The 18,245-nt window shown below is 38.1% G+C and overlaps 1 protein-coding gene across 9 annotated transcripts in view; it reads left to right on the forward strand.

Moving 5' to 3' along the window:
- Positions 1-3,433: 3,433 nt before the first annotated feature.
- The window catches only part of LOC101157380 (ankyrin-1), a 75,852-nt gene continuing 61,040 nt past the window's right edge, over positions 3,434-18,245 (forward strand). For 7 of the 9 annotated variants that reach the window (XM_023960469.1, XM_023960470.1, XM_023960471.1 and 4 more), the window contains exons 1-2: positions 3,434-3,655; positions 3,760-3,771. In XM_023960469.1, the coding sequence (XP_023816237.1) occupies positions 3,530-3,655; positions 3,760-3,771 (138 nt within the window). In that variant the 5' untranslated portion in view covers positions 3,434-3,529. The remainder of the gene's footprint in view (positions 3,656-3,759; positions 3,772-18,245) is intronic. The other 2 variants (XM_023960477.1, XM_023960472.1) reach the window with 2 other exon arrangements.

Here is an 18,245-nt window from a genome sequence, read left to right on the forward strand (position 1 = left end):
TGTTTATTACTGGGCAATATATAATATTCTGAGAAGATGTCTGTACCAGAGAGCACAGGTGAAGCCTTGCGTGCAGCTCGAGAGCGGTCTGCAGCAGAAGAATCAACATGTACCCCCAACACACTAGTGTGCACTCCTTCCTACACACGCAGCGCGGTGACACACATACACATACTCATTCTGCAACACCTATATGGTTAGTTCATTAATAATAATAATAGTAATGCATTGGATTTATCTGCGCTTTTCCAGACGCTCAAAGCGCTTCCATTGTGTCCATTATTCATTCACTCCTCATTTATATTTGGTGATGGTAGAGGCGTGGCTGCCAGTTCACGCCTACGGTCCCTCTGACCATCACCGGGATCATTCATGCACATTCATGCTGGCAGGTAGTAGCGTTACAGGTCTTGCCCAGGAAACCCCACTGGGTGATGTTTATTGATCGCCATTGATATGGTAAATGCCCCCAGTACCATTGTTTATTCCCCTCCGGGAATCGATTCCTGCGTGGCAGCCCTTTACCTTACCAACTGAGCCACCCAGCCGCATTACTTAGATAGTTTTTACTGTTATCAGTTAATAAAGAATACTACATTGTAATTGTATTTATTTGCGAAGCAGCCGGGGGATTTTCTGTTTTTTTTTTTGGTTTTGTTTTGTTTGGGGGGGGGGGGGGGGGGGTGTTAACTACGCCCCTGCTGGTTGATGTGATCAGAAATCCCACACTGTCACAGCTCAACGCCACTATCAGTTTCCTATTATCTGTTATATCAGAGTTTGTAACAGCCTGAAACTGTGAACTGCCGTCCCTGTAGCTGCTCCTGTCTCCTGTCACACGCGGCTCGCGTGTGTGAGAAGGAGAGGGGAGGGGTAGTGGGCTCAGGCTGCCAGGTGGAACGGCGCACACTGAGCGCTAACTCTGTTGCACAACACCAGGATCATCTCGTGCCTTTAGATTCCTCAGCTCATGCTAATAATGTCATTCTTTATTAACTATTGTAGACATTTTAGTGACGTGTCCTTTATTTTCCATAAATGTATTCTTTGTCTGCCTGTCATTTAGTTGGTGTCAGTTTTTGACATAAAGACAGCAGGTAATGCAGGAAAACAACTGCACTTTATGAGATCATAAATAAACAATCCGTCATTTAGAAAAAAAATCAGCTCAATGTTTTTATCTATTTCTTCAGACTAAAAACCTTAAATATATTGGTGCTGCTGTGTTAATATTTCAGATCAATTTACATTTAACATTATCTATTGACTGAATTATTTTTGTTAGCATCAAATGGTTCAGTTGGTCAAAAATGTTTCTAGATTAAATAAGGAATGACAGATTTTCTTTTTCCTAGGGGGGCCTTGCAAAAAATAATTGAGAAGCACTGGGCTACAGGAACTTCAGAGTCTTCGGGCCAAACAAGAGGAACAGATTTATTTGTTTCTGTCATTCAAACCACGGAAGTTTGTACTTTTGAAGAAAATAACTATTCTGTTCACTTGACTTATAGTGAGGATTTAATAGAGAATAATATATAACGTTTTAAATGAACACGGATTTAATATTAAAAAAAAAAATCTAAACAGACTTTTTCTTAACTTTATTTCTGGTCTTCAAATCAGATTTTCACAGTAGATTTGGTAAAAACGTATATGTAATATATAAATTTAAATATGTTTATGCTCTGTGGGAAGAGAAAAAAAGTATACTACTGCAACCAAGAAAAAAAAGAACAAGGTCATTAGCATTTAATGTTATAATAAGGGTTAAAAAAAATGCAGGCTGAATGTTTGGCCCTCTAAATAATGTTTTCACCTCATCAAATCTGGCTAGCAGCTGTCTTTTGAATTTATTTATCTTTGGATGAATTTAGTGTTTCTTTTAATAAGCAAATCTTACAGTGAAAAGTGTGTACTTGTTCAAATTTTTATTATTATTGCCTTTTTTTGTACTTCCAATACAAGGCTTACTAATTTTAAAATTATTATTTTAGGTTTTATGTTTTTTACTAAGTTGTAGATTTCTTGTTTGCATGCTAAATTACCATTTTTAATCATAAAAAAATACTTAACATTTAAACAATGATTATTTGATTTTTTTTTTGTCATTTTTAATTTAACCCCTGAAGTGTGAACACAAAGACAAGCTGTCTCATTTCTATCACATTTCCCTCCCATCAGTAATTTATTCATATATTTGTGGAAATAATTGACCAATACATAATTGATCTGTATTATTGTTTGTTTAAATAAACCTATTTTTATGTTTGCGTCTATTATGTCTGCCCTTTCCTCTATTTTTTGTCTTAAATTATTCCAGGGATCATTTCTGCTTTTGAAAGTTTTAACTTGCTGGTTTCTTCTAAAGATGGAGTCGCCATGGAGACCACAATAGTAATGCATCGAGGTATACAGGTATAATAACAGATAAACAGGTATAATAAGACTTTCCTCCTCACTGTAACTCTTATAGTAGCTGTTGATGTGTGGTATTTCAGACTCTCACAACCATCTTGGACTTATTTGTGGACTCTATGAGAGGATTCCCAACAAGGATCTAAAACTGTCCAATTCTGGAAAATTATGCATCAAATTTTAAAATTGTGATACAAACCTGATAGTGAGATGAGAAGTGTTCGTCTTCATGCTGAACTGCAGCATCAGATGTGCGGGAAAAGTCTCTTGACGTGGTGGAATGAAAGGGGGAAGAGAAAACATGCAGTTTTAATGAGGAATGGTGTTTTTGTTCCTTTTCTGCATCACTCTAAAAATGGGAGAGTGATGAGGGTTGCTGATGATATAGGACATCTTTTTTTGGCTTGGATATGATAGTTTATATGAATTATCCCCCTTTCTTTTTATTTTGCACGTCTGGCTTTCTCCTCGTCTGCTTGTAAAAGAGGGAGGTGCCGTGGAGAAGCCACGCTTAGAGACGAGAAAGACATCAGAAGAAAAGCAAGTTGACAGCCTCCTTCCTTTGTGCATCATTTATGCAACAACAGCCATTGTGGGATGAATGCCATCCACTGAGAAGTAAAGTAGAAGAAAAGACTTCGGCAGAGAGGGAAGCTCTGCAGCAGATCCCTCACTGTGCTAAAGACAGAACTGCGTGACTCGGCTCGACAATCAGAGAGGGGAAAGAAGGAGGCAGGAGAGGAGGGAGGAAGGAGGCAAAGAAAGAAGGGGGAGGGGAGGCAGTCCATCGCAGCGCTAGCTCAGTGGATGAGCAGCAGCCGTGGCTCAGGCGGTGGCAGCATCAGCACCATCCGCTGCAGCATCTCTCTTCGCGGATGCTGCGGGGGCCGTGATCTGCACACGCACAGGTATCCGGACGGCGGGACCTCGCTTGCTTTTGCGCACACATGTGGCCATCAGAGAGGAGGCGTTAGGAGACGGGGCTCGGGGGAAAGAGGGAGACGGGGTGGGGTGGGTTTGGGGGGTGGGGGGACAGAGGAAACAGGGACAGCTGGTGGTATAGCGCAAAAGAGCGGAGGGCTGGAGCAACGGTGACTGGAGCAGCAGAAGCACCATGGCGCAAGCCGCCAAGCAGCTCCGCAAGACCAAGGACCTCGCGGAGGCCGCCGCCCAGGAGCAGAGGGAGAAGGAGGAGGAGAAGTTAAAAAAAAGGAATCGTTCCAGGGACCGCAGGCGCAAGGTACGGCTCAGGAGACAAATAGGGGTGGGGGGGTGGGGGGTGGACGACGACTATTCTAACATCATCATCTCCATCTGCCTTCTCTTCTGCCTCCTTCACGTCAGAGATCATGCATGGTTAGTCAAAACGCAATCACACACACATAATTACACAGTTTGTCTTGTGTGTGTGCAGTCTAGTGAATCCACTGTGGTACAGGTTGTGTTTGCTCTGACAGATATTTGGCCCCTGGGGGAGCAGAGGAAACAGAGCCTTATGACGACTGTTAATACAGCTGGGAGTGTGAGAAATTTACACTGTTAGTTAAACAAGAGGGGGTGTCATTTACTCTAAAGGCAAAGCCTTCAGTGGGTGCACTAAGTTAGCATTATGCGTACATTTGAACTTGGAAGAGGCTTTGCATGCTCCCCTTGCACTCAACAAGCTGCCTTGTCCTTATAGCTTTAGTGTCTCCCCCCATACTCCTTTTTCCCCTCATTTGGGAGCTGTAAAATGGAGGGGGGAAATGGAGGTACACTAATAATAGATGCATTTGTGTTTCTTTGTGTTTTGTGTTTTATAATATCTGGGCATGTCGTGCCATATGTTAGGGGAAAAAATTGCTAGCTTTTGTCTAATTCAGATAATTTAAAACTGCTGTTATGATGTAAAGCAAAGATGGAATCGTGTAGTGAGAAAGGAAGCACCTTATTCACCCACATATTGCATGTTTTGTGACACACTGCTGCTCTGGCTAAGCCATTGGGTGCAGATATTGTTGGGGTGGTGCTGCTGCCTTGCACCCATGCTTTGATGCATGGAATTGATTTAGGGAAGTACAAGTTGGGCTGTGAAAGATGAAGAAGCTGCTTTGGGTTGAGTTGCACCATTTGTAGACGATGGACAATGTTGTGGTCTTCATAAATGTGTTAGCTGTGTGAGGTAACAGTTGTGTTTTGGTTAAAGAAGACATAACTATTATATACTATTATTATAAAAATAAAGGAGTGAGTAGACTCTGACATTACAAAATTGCTGGAACATGACCTGTTGACCCCAAAAGGAATATGGTAGGTTGAGAAAATGGATGGATGGATGGGTGGATGGTACAAAACTATGAAAAAGACTACTTACTGTCACAAAAACATTGTAAAGTATTTTTATGTCTTTGTTCATTTCAGTGTATCAGGTTTCATTGTGGAAATGGAACCTTGTTTCTCTAACTGTAACACACTAACATTTAGACTGTGTTGAACCAACTAAAGGGAGGTATACATTCCAATAAGACCAGTTTCCCTTATAATAGCATCCATTTTCTGAATCCCTTTTGGGGGTCTCTGGGTTTCTACTGTTGAGTGAAGACGGGGTACACCCTGTACAGAACGCCAATCCGTTGCGAAGTGTCAAAATACCAAGCATTAAAGTTTAGGTTATGGCAAATGTGGCAGATCAGTGCGGGACGCTTTTTTACAGTGGGGCCAAAAAGTATTTAGTTTAGATTTTTATAGGTAGAATATTAGAAAATCTGAACTTGTATATGATGACATTTCCACACATTCTTCTACCAGGTTAGTACAATCAGCATCAATTGATAACATTAACAATCAAATAGATTAGACAACAGAATTTGGTGTGGAAATTTGCCTTAAGACCTAATCAGAGGTGAGTTATTTTAGGAAAACTGTAAGCTACAGTGTGGCTTTGTTGGTGTGATAGTAAAACATTACTAATTAGAGACATATGAGGAATTAAAAAAAAGCTTTACTTTTATCATTACAGTATTTTCTCCATTTATATATAGATTCATTCTGATTGTTTACTGATGTCTAAGCGATTTTGAGAGCTACACGGCGATCTGTAAAAATGAATGGTTGCGTGTTATTGTGAATACTCTAATGTGACTCATGTGTGGTGGTGTTGGACTGCGTTTTTTTGGCATTACTTACAAGGCTGGGAGTGAACATAGTCACAGTACTGTTTGTTGTATCAGTCTGTTTTTAAATGTGTTGCAAAGTTAGAGGCATTGTGAGTACAATGCTTCATGACCGAAAGAACAAGGTCCCAAATGCAAGTGGATGAAATGAGCTTCCTCTGTAGGGTTGGTAGAGATCAGAGATAGGGTGAGAAACTGAGAAGTTGAGGTGGCTCGGGCATCTGGTCTTTTCAATGGCTCCTTGTGGAGGTGTTCCAGGCATGTCCCACTTAGCGGTGGTCCAGAAGAGGACCTGGGACACGGTGGAGTGACTACTTTTCTAAATGGTCTGGGAACACTTTAGAATCCCCCAGAGGAGCTGGAGCTGCAGTGGCTGGGGAGAAGGGCGTCTGGGTATCTTTGCTTAGACTGCTGCCCCCATGACCTGGTTGGATAGTAATATAATATAATATAATATAATATAATATAATATAATATAATATAATATAATATAATATAATATAATATAATATAATATAATATAATATAATATAATATAATATAATATAATATAATATAATATAATATAATATAATATAATATAATATAATATAATATAATAATAATAATGGATGGATAAATGGATGAATAAAACCATTTTGATTGGGAAAATCCCCCAAAAATATAATTAAACTTAATTATTCCCTACAAAGTTAACATTTTTGGGACACGTCAGACTTCAAACTTTGTAAAGAGAGTTTGTTTTTCTAAACTCTTGTGGACTACGTGCTGCAAGGCCACATTCCGTGTCATCTGGACTGACTTTTGTGATAAACAGTTTAATTCTGGAATATAAGAAAAGAATTCTATGAATAAATAATAAATGCACTTAGACCAAATCCCTTTCTGTTCTTCGCATATCTCCCATTCTTAATTGGAAACTTTCTGAAAGCAGCTTCTTGTAGTCTGATTTCACGCACCAGTGGTGAAAAGCTCACTGCAAAAACGATTTTTGCCTCGCAGCATTTGACTGATGGGCTGATCTCCTCCACCCTCATATCATCAGCCATTCTTTTTCACAGTGTGAAACTGCCTTTCTTCGACAGAGGATTATTGCTTTGCTCCGAGATGTAGTGCACAAGCAGGTCAGAAAGACGGAGAGGGGACCAGAAGGCCTTCTCAGGTCCTGAAACTCAGGGATTTTAATTGGTTACACTTGGTGTAAATCTAACTCGGCAGCATGGAATCTCTCTTTCCTTCTTCCCTCTAAAGGTTACTCACTACATCGCCAGCACAGATCTTGTAATAGCTGTGGACAGGCTGGACAGTCGTGTAGTTTGGGATTATGGAGGGAAATGTAGGTCTTCTGGCTAAACTCTACCTAGCAGCTGCATGTATAGCTTTAACTGCAAAAAGAGGTGGCCTAAAAATAGGAAAAGAACACTAATCTAAAGAAGAAACCCACAAAAGTAAAATTATCTGTTCATGCAGCAAGTATTTTTACTTAACAAGAAATCTTTTAAAGTATTAAAATTTTGAAACAAGGAGTTTGACGGAAGCATTAAAAAAAGGTCAAAAAGGGTTTAAAGCTGACTGTCAGATAGAATGACTTCAAATTGAATGTGATACAGCCCAATAATAGGTATTTGTTTGCTAGTTCTAACCAAGGTCGGTATTTTGGGAGTTTTTATGCACCTAATTGTAGTTTACTTTGATTTGATACAGTGACAGAAAACTAGTGTAACAAGCAGAAAATGACTAATTTTAGGACAAAATGTGAACAAAATGAGAATAGGAACTTTGTACAAGCTGGCCCATCTTAATATATCCTCATAGAATCTAAAATTAGCTTGTATTTGTGGAACATAAATCTGACCTTTTGTTTCCAAAATAATGACAATGAATGCCAGGCTTACATTTATTAAACTTTAAAATAACATCCTTAATTTGAATTAAAAAATTACAGTTTGATTTGAGTTTTTTTAGTCTTAAATCAAGTTTTTCTATTGTCAAGAGTCTGGAGCGAAATCATTTAGAAATTGACCTTTTTCCCATAATTTGCTCCATTTAGTAAAGGTTTAGAAAACACAAATGCATGATCTGGAGAATAATGACACATTTAGCATGTTTAACTCTGTTTTTATCAGACATGTTACAATTGTTATTGTGGTTATTAATCAATCAGGTTCTTAACATTTTAATCTCAATGGTTGTTTTGTACTTGTAATACTGATTCTATTTGACTTTCAGCTAGATGGCCTGATGATTTATTATGAATCTACAGAGTAAAACTACATTCACACTGGGCATGTGTGGCGTGTTCAAGAACGTCGTGTTTTTTATGCGTTTTTCGCATAAGGTGTTCACACAGGTTTCTCACTACCTCATACTAGTGCATGTGCTGACAGTTGGAAGAGCCTTGGTGGGAAAAGTCGAAGAGGGGCAGATCTGGTGAATCTTGCTACAGCTCTTTCACAGCTCTAATCAGATACATGAAAGACTTGATGTCATAGAATTCCAGCCTGGCACAAACCGCATTTATTATTTTCTAGTCCATGATCAATTTTTAAAGGTTTACACTTGCGTGTTTTGAAACGGATGCTAATCATCGTTATTTCCAAATCTGAGTCCCTGATTGGTCAAAGTTCAACTAGTATAAGTCTCATTGGCTGCATGTTTTGTACGTAGAGCCCGCAAACTGACTTTTATCTCTGGACTATAGTCAGCTGTTTTTCAGTTTACTAAACAATAATGTGTAATGAGACAATAAGCTGGTACAAACTCTGTCCATCAGAAAGTTTCCCTTCAAACTGCACCTGTTGTGACTTAGACCTGTTCAGGAGTGGAACATTTCACTCTAATGTTTTTAGCATTAAGCTCTGTGGGCTCCTGCATTTTGCCGTTTCCTGCAGGCTTGCACTTTCTACAATGATGGATTTAAGAGGTCTCCTAATGGACGCTGCAAGCTCGATCTGCATTTGTGTGTTGCAATTATGTTTATGTTCTAAAAACTGCTTTTCCTTTGTACCAAACATGGAGTCATTTTTGCTGAAAGTATCTAGTCTGTGTTGAATTGGATGTTTGGTATATAGAAATTTTGTCTGCAAAATGAGAGTTATCATATGGTTGTGTTTTTTTTTTTTCTCTAACTCTGAACAGATAGATAACAGAATGGGACAAGGTCGAGGGGAGCAAAGCAGCACTTCCTAGCCCAGAGCCACCATGGGCTATATTTACCTGACTGCCTTGAATTACACTGCAGTTGAGACCTAGAGTCTACACACTACTATTGCCCGCCAGCCGAGCACCTCCCCTGACATTGTATGTGATGTGTTCCTTGATCTGTATACCTGCAAACACGACATAGAGCCTTCCAGAGAGGGACAAGGATGATCAATGAATCTTAGGTTAGTTTGGGTTGTCAAACCACTTAGAAAATCAGAAATGTCTTTTCTTTTTTATTAAATTGATACTTCTGGTATAATATTTGGTGTTTTACCATTTTCTTGTAGCATTTTTTTGATGATAGAGGACTTATTTAGAGAAAATTAAGCTCAAAATTGCATTTTTCATTGCTTTTTAGTTTAAAGTGTAAGTCAAGAGCAGAGAAAAAATACAGTTTGAAAAAGTGCCTATTTGTGACATAGAAAATATGCTGGGCAGACCTGCAAGCTCCCTGCCCCACCCCATTCTGATGCATCCACTTGTAGATGACTAGATTCATGTACGTCTTCATTTTCCTCATCTGAGCTGGTGTCTGGCTCAAAACTGTAGCTTTGATGTTGCTCGCCATTTTTGTTGCACCCATGAGAGGATTGTGCCAACAAAGGCATCCAAAAAAAACCTGAAGCAAAATCATTTAATGAATGATTTGTTTGGTGACCCTTAAAGGGAGCAGCTAAAAGGAAAAGAAGGAGAAGAACTTGCTGACAGCAAATCTTTTGTGTGTACAAGCCTTGTTTATGAAGCATCTTGTTACACAGATGAGTATCTAGACACGTAATCCATGAGTCAGCTTGTTTCTTTCCATGTTTTCCCACTTTGACTACTGCTGGATTACAGGACACAAATAAACATCCTATGAGATTGTTTGATCTAAATCAGCAAGACACCATGACTCAAACATGATATCCTCTGGTAGTTCCTCTTTACGAAAAAGCATTTACACTTAACACAAAACACTTAAAAATATTTCTTTACATAAACACCTATGTTTGGAAATACCTGCAGCAATGATGCACTGAATAGATCAGAGCTCATCAGGAAAATAATAGCAGGACTGTTAATGCCAAAGAAGGTGAAAATGATGCAAACTGGCACAATTTCTAAAATCCTGGTATGCAGACACACTGTGTAGCAGAGAGCCTTATGTAATGGAATTAGAGTCCTGATGATCTGTAAAGATCATGTGGCCTGCAGGATCCTGCTAATGCGTTTACTCTGCCTCTCTCAGTCCCACCCCGACTCCATCAAAGCATCTTTACTGGCCTAAACACCTTTCATAGTGCAAGGGCTGTCTGATGGGGTGTTGGCTTATCAACAGTTCAAATTTTCATATCAGGAGTTTCTATCAAAACCTTTAACTTTTTAACCCTTGTGCTATCCTAGGCACGTTAACATTGGGAGTTGGGTCATTTAGACCCACTAGACAGTGCTTTGAACCTTTTTTCTTCAATGATTTGTGAACCTCACTGGTGTCCATGGATTACATGAAATCTTTCCACCTTTGTCCACCTTTGTCATGGTAGGGAGAACACGTCAATGTAAGGGTGGGGTCATCTAAGATAGCACAAGGGTTAAAGGGACAAAACTGCATGTCGGGTAGCTATTTATTTATCAAGGGGCCAACCTTCTGCTCCCTAAATACCTGGATCAGGTGTGTTTAGAGGGCAGAGGAGAGTCTGTCAATTAAAGGCTTTGAACATTCAACGTGAGACCACATACTTTTATTAAGGCATCTGATTGGCCAGTTTATAACTTGAAAAACTTGAACTACAGAAAAGATTTCATGAAGAAATTTAGAATTAGCAAAAACATGTTGAAACAGTGAATTCTGACAAATTGACTAAGCCATAGCTGTTTATTTCTCAATAGAAGTCGAGGGGGCGGGATCTCGCTGTCCAGTTCTCATAGACAATCAAGGGTACACCCTAGTACAGTTTGGTGTTCTGCAAAGCCTGGTGACGTACAGTCTCATTGTTGTTTTGGAAACCCTAGTATGTCATTATGTGCAAGACATATATGTTTCAGAGAAAAGAAATGCATGTTATTAACAGCAGAGCATGTTTTCCTGCTCCAGCCCTCCATGCAATTTACAGATCTGTACAAGCAGGGAGTTAAAAAATCCAGACTGTAAATGTAGAAATGCTTCATTGCTAATTCAGTTTGAAAAACAAGATGGATGATGGGAAAGCTTACTGCATGTTCTTCCATGAAGCTGTTAGCTTTTTTCTTTCAGAATCTGCTCACTTTTCTGCCTGTTGATGTGTCTTACTGCATCTTTTCCATTCATAGACTCCTTCAAATTTTCTCTTGTCCTGATATGCTTTAATACTCAGCATTAACAGATTTTTTCTTTTAATTATTTAGCTTAAAAATAAGATTGTTTGTTTTTTCAAATTTTTTGTTGCTTATTCTAGGCATGAGAAGCATTTGTGTAACTTTTCATTCTCTCAGCTTGAATGTCTTTTTAAAGATGTTTCTGCAGTAGGGCTGACAGTCATGAGCATGAACCATAATTCATCAGTCCAGTTTTTCTGCAGCATAGTGTTGTGTGAGAAAGAAAATCTGCCCAAAAACCAGGAACATCCACTTCACTTCCTGAGAGGATATTTTATTGGGACAAAAATCTTCTAGTTTCATCTATGTTTAATGTTTGTACATGTCATTTGTGGGCATCTCCAGAAGAAAATTTAGGGGCAGATCATATACCTTAGATCTTGATTCGAGTTTATTTGGATTCGTGTTTTGATGATTGACTGACTGCACCTCCAAAGAGCTCGACTTACTCTAGTCTTGCTGCTGCTGCTACCTTAGGGGCCCAGACACTGTCTTGTCTCTACACCCTGCATAGAGATGCCATAGTGGTAAGCTGGAAATGCACCAAGCCACTTCTTGGCAAAGAAGGTGGTGAGTTGCTCCAACTTTTCAACCTTGTAGAGCAGGATGGGGTATATTGTCAGTGGGCACATCAGACACTTGATAAATGGAGGCACTGAAGCTTAAATCTCCTAAGTACATGGGTCTCATTAGAGACATTTCAGCCACTTTTGGTATCCTCCCTAATTTGGTCCAACTGTACTGTGTCTTTAAGGGTTGCATTGAACCCTGGTCCAGTGTTCTTGATCGTCCTCTCTGCCACTGTTTTACCTCAGTGAGGTAAAAGCGGTGCTCTGCTGGGTTCCTTTTTACGTCTGACCACTCCTGGGTTTGCTGGGATTTATTTTCATCCAGATGGTCTTGTAGCTTGTCCAAACATCACCTGGTGCAAGCTTTGGTGGTTTTAAGAGTGTTCAGGTCATCCTTGTATGCACTTATGGGAGGCAGCCTGAGGCCAGATTTTGTAAGCACTCATCCGACCACCCATGGAGAGGTAAGGATGATAACCTCCATAGCCATCTACTTAAAAGGGTGAATGCAGGTGAAGACAGCTAAACACAAGTGACAGGATGTGCATCTTTGGGTTCCTCCCTGGTTTGTTGGAATGTCAAGAGATTCACCTTTGCTTTGCACTTTCTCATTCAGACATAAAAATAAGTCATGGCTGCACATTTTCTTACCAGTCTGATCAATGAGGAAAATAGAATTAAAATACAAAAACGAATTTTGGTCATTCTACCTGTGCCAACTGCTGCTGTTAATTTAAAATCATGGTTCCACCATACTATACAGACTATCTCTAGCTAGTTCCAGTTGAAGCCAAAACAAGCAAGTGTTGCTCATTTACCCCAATAAAGAAAATGTGACATTTTTGCTCAAATAACCGATGTCTCTGATGTAATGGAAATATTTCTTACTGAAAATGTTGCCTTCTTGTCTGGTCTTCTACCTCCTTTTCCACTCAAGTCTAGCAATTTAACCTTTAAAAGATGTATTTCCTGGAAATACATCTGTTTATCTTTCTAGGTATATTTTTCTAAATAGTTTGAAGATTCCATTACTCCTCCCAGTTTTGGAGATGCCAGCAGTTGTCCCTTCAGAAGTCATTGTCTTTTCTTTCCACTTTGGTAAACATAAGTCGACCCCGAAAACATTCATTTATCAAATTTAAGCTTCTTACCACTTTGATATTTTTCTTAATGAATGGATAGAGTGTCCTGGTTTGTGAAATCTGTGTGATAAACAATCACATTATGGTCATCTACTGTTTTTCTAAGGTTGGATTCATCTCCCACATTTTCTTCACTATAGGGGGCCCCGAATTATAAGGTGCACCCTCAAAGAATGCTCTATTTTCAAACGTCAATTATAAAAAAGGGCACCAAACTATAACGCACTTTAACCAAGACAAAATAATTAGAAAAGTTTGTCAGTCAGACTTTATTAACTGGGTTCACAGTGATTCTAGAAGTTGATTGTGACAGGCTACACATTAGCCCCATTATAGAAGCGTTAGCGTATTGACAACACCTGTAACCCCAACCTTGTTTGTTACCTTTATCTCCTGTAGTTTTGAGAATTATGGTATTTAGATAGTAAAAAATGAAAATTTAGAGTCTCAGGAACCTTGTATATGACTGAATATTGTGATGAGTATTTAGAATGAAGAACCTCACTCGACCAGAAAAGTAAAACACTATTTTTCCAAATGGAAAAGGATTTAAACAAGGTCTACACAGTAAGAGCCTACCTTTAAAACTGTGGATTTTGGGGATGCAGGAGCACACAGTATGCTCACATGTTTAATGTGCAGAACAGACAAATAAGTGTCAGCAACTGTTGAGGGATGATTGATGGTGCTCTGAAAGAAGTGCAGCTTTCTGCAAATGCAGTGTGTCAGCTTGTCTATCCCATATTTTTAGTCCTCCCTGGTGCATAGGGTTTATTATAGCCTAAGCTCTGAAAGAGCTCAGTGTTGTCTCATTTTGACAAAATGTCACACAGTCATGCATTGTATCGATGTTCTGGATTAGCTTAAAATATGTTCATTTTTTATGTTTATCGACTGTGTTTCACTTTAGGCTGAAGGGTGAAACTGTCAGACTCTTTGGTTTGGAAGTGTTTTCTAAATCAGTCCAAACGAGAAGCAAATACTTTGAAGAAAAACACTTTAAAGAAGCTTCTGCATTCACCCCATTGCAGTGTTAGTTGAGCTAATGTTAGCTTGTGATGTTAAGCTACTGTATGAGCCAGAATGCCCTTCATGTCATGCAGCTGCACAGAATGCTGAATCATGGCGAGTTCTTAGTATTGACTGATTTGAGGAAAGGTCACTGTCCCTTGAAGTCTGTCATTGACATTCATCTTTGTCATGATAATTAACCACTTCAGGAATTTAGCAAACATTTGTGCTGCAGTCATGGAAACTTTATCAGCAAATCTTTGATTTTTCAAAATCAAAGATCAATTTATAATTGATCGTTCAATTGATCATACTCGCATAAACAACACTTAAATCAGTCATCATCACTCGAGGAGAAGGTTGACGCATCTACAACTACACAGGCAGTTTAGTGATCCTACAGTTGTCAATTTCATCAGTAATCAGATGAGGATGACCTCCTACACAGTTACAGCATGATGCATGAGAAGGGCAGGATGAATGACTGAGTGTCACTCTGGATTTGGGCTTTGATAATTACAAAAACTGTGTTTTCTTGTAATAACGAGACCAACTTGTTATTACAAGAAAACAACAGCAGAAAAGTAGGGTAGGCCAATTTTGCCTTCTGTATATTAGGGCCACCCAGAAAAAAAACACGAATAAGAATATAAATAAAGATATAAGATTATGAGGGAAAAAACTGATTCAAAATTAAAGAGGATAAAATTGATGCAACTATATTCATCAGGGCTGGGAATCACTGGGTACCTCACGATACGATTTGCGATACATTGCTCACGATAACGATACTATCATGATATGGCGATAATGTGATAATCAATATATATATATATATATATATATCGTCTCTAACAACTCACGATATATCAAACTTTAAAAGGAAGAACTTGAAAAACTGTTTTTTGGAAAATATTTCCCCATTTATTTTTAAGTTTTTAAACACAATGATAATGAACAACCTCTGTCCTATTTGGTGTAATGAATAACAGACTTTTGTGTAACATTGCTGAAATCAGTAATACTCTGTCTTTGACAAACAATGACAATTTTTATTTAGAACAGGATAAAAAAGGAATAAGTCATGTAGCTGCCAGGCATATTGTACCAGTGGATGATTAAAATAACGTTTTACAGGGTCTTCAAATGTAAATAAAAGGTCGATACTTGATGAAGACGCATCGAGAATCAATCACGGGACTAAACATCGCAATATTTCACCATATCGATATTTTGGCACACCTCTAATATTCATTTCTTTGGTGGCCCTAATACCCTGTTGTGTGTTTATAGATTATTGTTATCAGTCTGTAATTATTTTTGTATTTTAGCAAAACCCAATAACTAGTAATTTATTGTCTCCTAAAAGCATACAAAGGTAACAAACCTATCTATCTAAGTTCTTTGTGTTTCATTTTGATGATTGTAAAAGGTCCTTTTTAAATAAGAGTCTAACACTACTCAAAGGGATGCTTTTTCCCATTTGGCCAGAATTCTGCAGAACCCGGGAGGCGCCGTTTGTGCTCTGTCATGGTCACAAACATTGTCACGTGCAGCAGGTTTTCCTGTGTGTGTGTTGGAATCCTTGTCCTGTACAGCATATGTCATCTTCTATGACCATTTGTTTTTGCTGCAGGGTTGATGTAGCATGTTATATTGCATGTATGTGCATGTTAGCATTCAGTGTGACTGTAGATATGGATTTTTTGGGAGCACATAAGTGTATAAAACATTCCAGTCATTGTGCTTCAGTGAGTTAATACAGTTTGGAATAGAATCTAAATTTCTTCAAGTTTTATTTATGATATAGGTTATCATAGTCGGGTGTCCTTTGTGGGCTACACTGCAATGAAAACTATTAAACGTAGGTTTCAATTAAAGTTTTCAAACTCTACAGGATTTTTCTTTAGATGGTAGTCCTTTGCAGCAGTTGATAGTTGCTGTTTATTTACCAGGTCTTTACCCAATAGACAAAACTATTCGGTATTAATGCATACAGGGCATTATTAAAGTTGCCTAATTCCATAAATTTGCATTAAGCACAATTTAACTATGTTAGTAAATTTATTAGTAAAGCTTTGATAATGAAGTGGTCCTTTACTATTGTTATTCGTTTGGAGTTAGGAAACAGTAAGTACGGTGTTCCTTAGCGTTTTCTTTGCCAAACATAACCCATAATAAATGTTGAAGACTCACAAGCAGGACTTTAGCATCACTCTACTAGTAATATGAATTGATTATGAAAGGAATCTTATTGTAAAGGGTGAACAACTATCACGTTGGAAACCTTTAACAAATTTGAACAACCTCGGTTAATCATTATAAAAAATTTGTATTTAATTTTTTTTAAAAAGGGTTACATAAGCCTTACTTATTCACTATCACTTCTATCAATCACAAATCAAACATTTAACACGTTTTATTTAACTTTCATTATTACATTTAGTGGGGCAAAGTAATGCATATAGTCAAATGTTAATTAATGCTTAACTATGCATTAACTAACATTATACCATGGTCCGGGTGAATACTCGATTCTGATTGGCTGCTGGGTGTGCGTTAAAACCTGATAACTGCAAGGTGAAAAAGAAGTTCCGGTCACCTAGCTTAAATGTTTTGTATCACTGCGCCGGCTTCTTTAAAACAACCTTTTGCTTCATCTTTGGACAAAAACAAGCGGTAAGAGGTGACCTTTCTCTCTGAACTGATGCTTTATTCAACCCATCGGAAAGATCAGCATATATATATCGCTGAATCTTGACTGCGGCGGTGGTGCGGCGCGATGCTGACTATTTGTTACGTGATGCGGCGCATCGCGCCAAATAGTCCGCTTTTTGTGAGAAAAGCGATCCAAATTGGAAAAAAACAAGAATTAAGGACTAAAAACTGGTTAGCAACCGTCCGACGTGAAGCTTCAGGCTTCCACAGCGTGCGTAAAAAAGAAATAACGCACAATTCGTCGGCCATAAACCCTTACTGAATGAAGGGAACCTCTTTGTAGTGTTAACAAAAGGTTTTTAAGCATGTTTTTTAAAGCTTTTATTGGTTTTTCCCTTCAATAAATCTAAATGTTTTAAAAAATACTCGTGGTTTTGTGTCAGAAAAGAGACAACAAAGCATTTTTAACAACTTAGTTGTCATATCAGAATAAAATACGAAATGGTAAATTATGTAAAATCCTATAATAAACGTGTGATTAATGTTTCTGCTTTGTTATGCAGAGGTTTCGTATTAGTGTTGTAAATGTGCAACATTCTTGAATTGGAGCCCCAACAGATGACTGAAATGAAAACTGCAGTTTCTCCTACTGACTTGTAAAAAATAGAACAATGTAGTGCAAACATTAAAAAATAGTCACTTTCTGAGTTGAACTATGTGCACTTTAATATTTTAGTTTTTGTTCCTATCAAGTGAAAGTATCTTAAGCCCTCTTTTAGATATTTACTTGTGATTGAAGTGACTCAGCCTGTTACTCGTCTTTCTAGTGTTCAAAAAATATTTAGATTTTTTAATATATCAACTGCAATGTTTACATTTTCATACAGCAACAAGGTAAAGGATAACAGAGCATCTGAACTAAATTTAATCCAGAAATGCTTGTAATTTTCTACCAACAGGGTAAGAAATATTACAGTGCACGTAGTAAAATGAGTGTTATAAATTTGTTTTAGTGTTCCCAGAAATATGATGTGACATACTTGCCAAGGCCCCGAGCAGTGGCATTGACCCCGGTCTTGGCCTGAAATTTCCTTAAAATGAAAAGCTGGTAGATTGATGGTAACCATTGAAACCGTGCTGGAAACCAGAAGTTATAGTCGCGCGTCCTCTGCTGAGATTTAGCAGCTTATTGAAGCTTGTCCCTTCGACAGGCAGCAATTTCAAGGAGCATAACAAACAGAACTTTATCTGCTCTGTGCTTTAAATCTGATTTGAAAGCTTTTCCTTGTAAAACTTCAACATGTAAAAAAAAAATACACCAAAGGTAGTTATGATTGAAAAAAGATTGTATGATTACATGCTGGTAAAATAATCCAAACCAATATCCTTTGCTCTACAAGACTATAAAGAGAATGATTACATATTGTATAATCCTGATAAGACACCAAACAATTTTGGCTTTAAGTTAAAAATCGTTTCTGTGTAGATTCTCCTTCATTCAGGTTGATTCTATTGGAGTTGATAACATACAAGCAGAATTCATAGATACCCTTGGAGAAATCTCTTCAAAAATAAAAGATACCGTATTTTCAACATTGAGGCATACATAAGCCTTAATTTTTTCAAAAGTGCGCCTTATAAATGGAATACTTCTAGTTGTGTTTACTGAAGTGATTTAAAGCAATTTAAAGAAGTACACGGCGCTCTGTCAAAATGTTTGATTGGGTGGTATTGTGTAGCGATGTCAGACTTTTTTCATT

The sequence above is a fragment of the Oryzias latipes genome, chromosome 12 (genome assembly GCF_002234675.1).
Source record: "Oryzias latipes chromosome 12, ASM223467v1".
Taxonomy (NCBI): Eukaryota; Metazoa; Chordata; class Actinopteri; order Beloniformes; family Adrianichthyidae; genus Oryzias; species Oryzias latipes.